Raw genomic sequence first — 3,290 nt, 5'->3', positions numbered from 1 at the left:
GGCTCAGGCACTGCCCCCAACCCTGCTCTGCACTTCACACTCCAGCCGCAACCTGGGGCACATCCAAGCAAGTAGAAAGTTGTGCTAAACTGTGCATAACTCAAATGATTTCTACCCCATGGGAATGGGGCATGTTTAGCTTAGTTTTTCAGGGGACCCTTCCCTTCTATATATTTTGACAATTTAAAGAGATTTTTCTCTGTCACCTCAGGCTGGCAATGTGATGCAAGACACGGATTAATTTCTCAAAAAGCCACACAAACTAAATCCTCATACAGCAAATCGCTGGAGACTGCACTTTCATATTTATTTTTGTTATTGTTGGTGGAGATCACTGCCAACCCCAGTAACTGAAGCTTACAGAGGAGGCTGTTATGGAGCAAATCCCTCATGCTGCCTCTTGGACATGCTTCTGGCATATTGCATATGGGCAGGTTTGGGACTGCTCTGCAGGGTCAGGGCGAAGTAGTTTTCCCCAGCCCTCGGGGCCCAGTCAGGACTTATGCTGTCTGCTAGGTTTTGAACACAGCTGGCAATTCTTACTTGTGGGTTTGCGATGAAAAAATCGTCAGCTGGAAACCGCCCAGGGAACACAGCTTTTTGCTCGGGCTGAATGTGAACTAGTAGGCTGTAGATGAAAAATTAATTCCCTGAACCATCCCTCTGAACTGTCTAATTTAAATGTAACAGCAGCAAAATAAACTTCTCCCAGAGCAGAATGGAATAAATGTATCGTTACCTTTCATTTAGAACTTGCCCCAAAATATCGTGATTTTTTTTTCTTTTCTCTTCTTTTTCTTGCCTGAAATTCTTTCTGTATTTATTTTTTAAACAGAAAGTTTTTTCCCAATGCATGAGGGCAGGTGGAGTGGTGTTGGAAGGTTTTAGGGAACAGGAGTCAATTTTTGGTGGAGACTTACCCTGACACACCGAGAGCTGTTTTGGCAGGAATGGGGGAGGATGTGGGGCGAAGACAAGACTGCTTCTGCCTCCTCTCTGCCAGGGAAGCCTTCTACTCACCAGTACAGATGTGTGGCTCTTATCTCCTTGCTTTTTTGCAGAAAAATCCAGCCATTTGCAGAGGTCATGGAAAAGCAATGTTTCCTGTCTAGATCTATTATAATTTGAACTTATAAAAACACCTAGTAACAGAAGGCTAACTCCGGCTGGAAGGCTACGGCATTTACAAGCATTTATCAGACAGTCACCAGTCTTTTTCATCTGCAGTTTTCAATTTGCCAAACAAAAGCTTTTAAAAAGATCATTTTTCTTCCACATATACACGAGACTAAGTGGAGTTGGTGTAAAGCAATTGAGGAGTGCGTTTCAATACATTCATTAGAAGCACGTATAGGCTTCTGTTAAAGGCAAAAGTGTTTTTCATGTAATCAGAACTCTTAGTAATTACTCAGCATGCAGTAAAAATATACAACTGAGGATGACAAAGAATGTCATTTGGGACCCTGTAGAAAAAGAAGCCACCAGATGACATTAATTATGCTAAATATTGAATCACATCCAGCTACTGTCACATGTTTTATTGACTTTTGTTTGCTGGTTACAAAATCAGTTGATTAAATAATCCTAGGTTGTATAGTTTGGAACAATTGGATTGATCCAGTAATAAATTATTGTGCATTTCAAATTACATTCCATTGTCTCCCTGACCACAAAGCAGAAGAAATCCTTCAAGCCCAAGGTTGGCTTGAGCTGAGAATTACCTGGCAAAGTGCAAATAGAATTTAGGGCACTGCATCAAAAAATAATAGTGTTAGTCACATTCTCCCTGAGTAAGCACAACACATGATGAAACTTAATTACTTCCCAAAAGCTTAGAAAAGAATTTTACCTTTCAAATTGAATACATTTTCTTACCCTAATAAGACAAAGTTTTGGCCCAATACCACTAATTTCCACTTTACTTTTTATTCTTATTCCAGCTCTTGCAAGTCCTTTCTCTGGAAGTCCACTGAGAAGCATGCTTTCATAATTAAACGTATAAACCTTGTTTTCACTGAAATCGGGTTCTGCAAAGAAATAGTTCCCATAAAACATTATAGAGACTGTACGGAACATATTAAAGTAGCTTTATTAGAATGTATGGAACAAAAAAGATGAATTTGTTCATTTTTGCATTGCACCTGAACAAAATTAGCTGTTGTAAAATTATATTAAACATTGATACACTTTTCAGATTCTATTTTGAATTTCACTCATTATAATTATATTAGCTGATAGGAAAATTACTTACGATAATTAAGATGCTGGCTCCCTGAAAGAGAAGGAAAAAAAAAGAGAAATGAAATGACAAAGCAAAAAAACCCCTAAAATGTTAATGTATTTTAGTATGAAAGGCTGTATCTCATCTTGTACATATGGCATAACTCTTTCTAATTAACTTTACTTCTAGTTCAGCACATAGCCAAAAGCCTTTTTTCCCTAAACAACAAAAAAATTGTCATAATTTTTTCTATAAAATGTTAAAGTTCATGCTTGTAAGTGAACTATACTTAGATTTGGAAACCTTTTCCTGAATCTATTATTTTAAATTCATCAAAGCAGATAAGTTACTTACCCACCAGGGTTAAAACCAGGGCTAGTATCAAGCCCCTCATGATGGGGATAAAGTAAAGGAGAACATGCTGGGTTCTCTTTTATAAAGGTATGCGCTATCACATGTTTCTTTTGGCATGTTGGTTTGACAAATAAGCGTATTTTAGAACGTGTATTGATCAATCAAAAAATAAACATTTCTGAGGTCATGAATGCTGACAACTTCAAATCACCTCATGATTTCAACTAACTTACTTTCTATGTGCAATAGAGATTTCATTTGCTATTTTTTCCCCCAATTTCTCCACATTGTAGCTATATAGTAAAACAATAATTAAAATTTAAAATTAAATAAAAATAGTTCCTCAATCATAACTGAAATAATTCAGCTTTTCTCCAATCATGTCTTCAATCTCCTGATAATTTGCTCTTGCTAAGGGTCACAGCTTTGGAGACACACCTTGCTCTGTCACATTGAAACTCTACTTTTAGAGGAGAGTTTGTGATTGATTTCATAGATTATAATTGAGATACCTTAGAGCTCATAGACATGCAATGAGAAACTGTCTTTCCATGGTATCTACCATGGCTGTCTTTCCAAGCATATCTTATTACCGACACCTGGGAAGACAAATCTTGTCAGTATGACGTTCATATTAGCTTCTGGCTGATGGTCAAAGTTCATATGATGAAAACAGGAGGGAAATGAATGTCTTTGTTTACGAGAAGAACCTAAG

The 3,290-nt window shown here is 37.3% G+C and overlaps 1 protein-coding gene across 1 annotated transcript in view; it reads right to left on the bottom strand.

The window, feature by feature from the left end:
• Window positions 1–2,615, bottom strand: part of LOC103925218 (vitellogenin-1-like) — a 44,762-nt gene extending 42,147 nt beyond the window's left edge. Inside the window, exons 1-3 of the mRNA XM_009333899.1 lie at window positions 2,576–2,615; window positions 2,252–2,272; window positions 1,876–2,027 (exon numbers count right to left, since the gene is read on the bottom strand). Of these exons, the coding sequence (XP_009332174.1) occupies window positions 1,876–2,027; window positions 2,252–2,272; window positions 2,576–2,615 (213 nt within the window). The remainder of the gene's footprint in view (window positions 1–1,875; window positions 2,028–2,251; window positions 2,273–2,575) is intronic.
• Between the last annotated feature and the right edge of the window lie 675 nt (window positions 2,616–3,290).

Source organism: Pygoscelis adeliae, unplaced genomic scaffold (genome assembly GCF_000699105.1).
Source record: "Pygoscelis adeliae isolate BGI_AS28 unplaced genomic scaffold, ASM69910v1 Scaffold10, whole genome shotgun sequence".
Classification (NCBI taxonomy): Eukaryota; Metazoa; Chordata; class Aves; order Sphenisciformes; family Spheniscidae; genus Pygoscelis; species Pygoscelis adeliae.
Note: the sequence above shows the minus strand (reverse complement) of the source record. Positions and strands in the feature narration are given on the sequence as shown.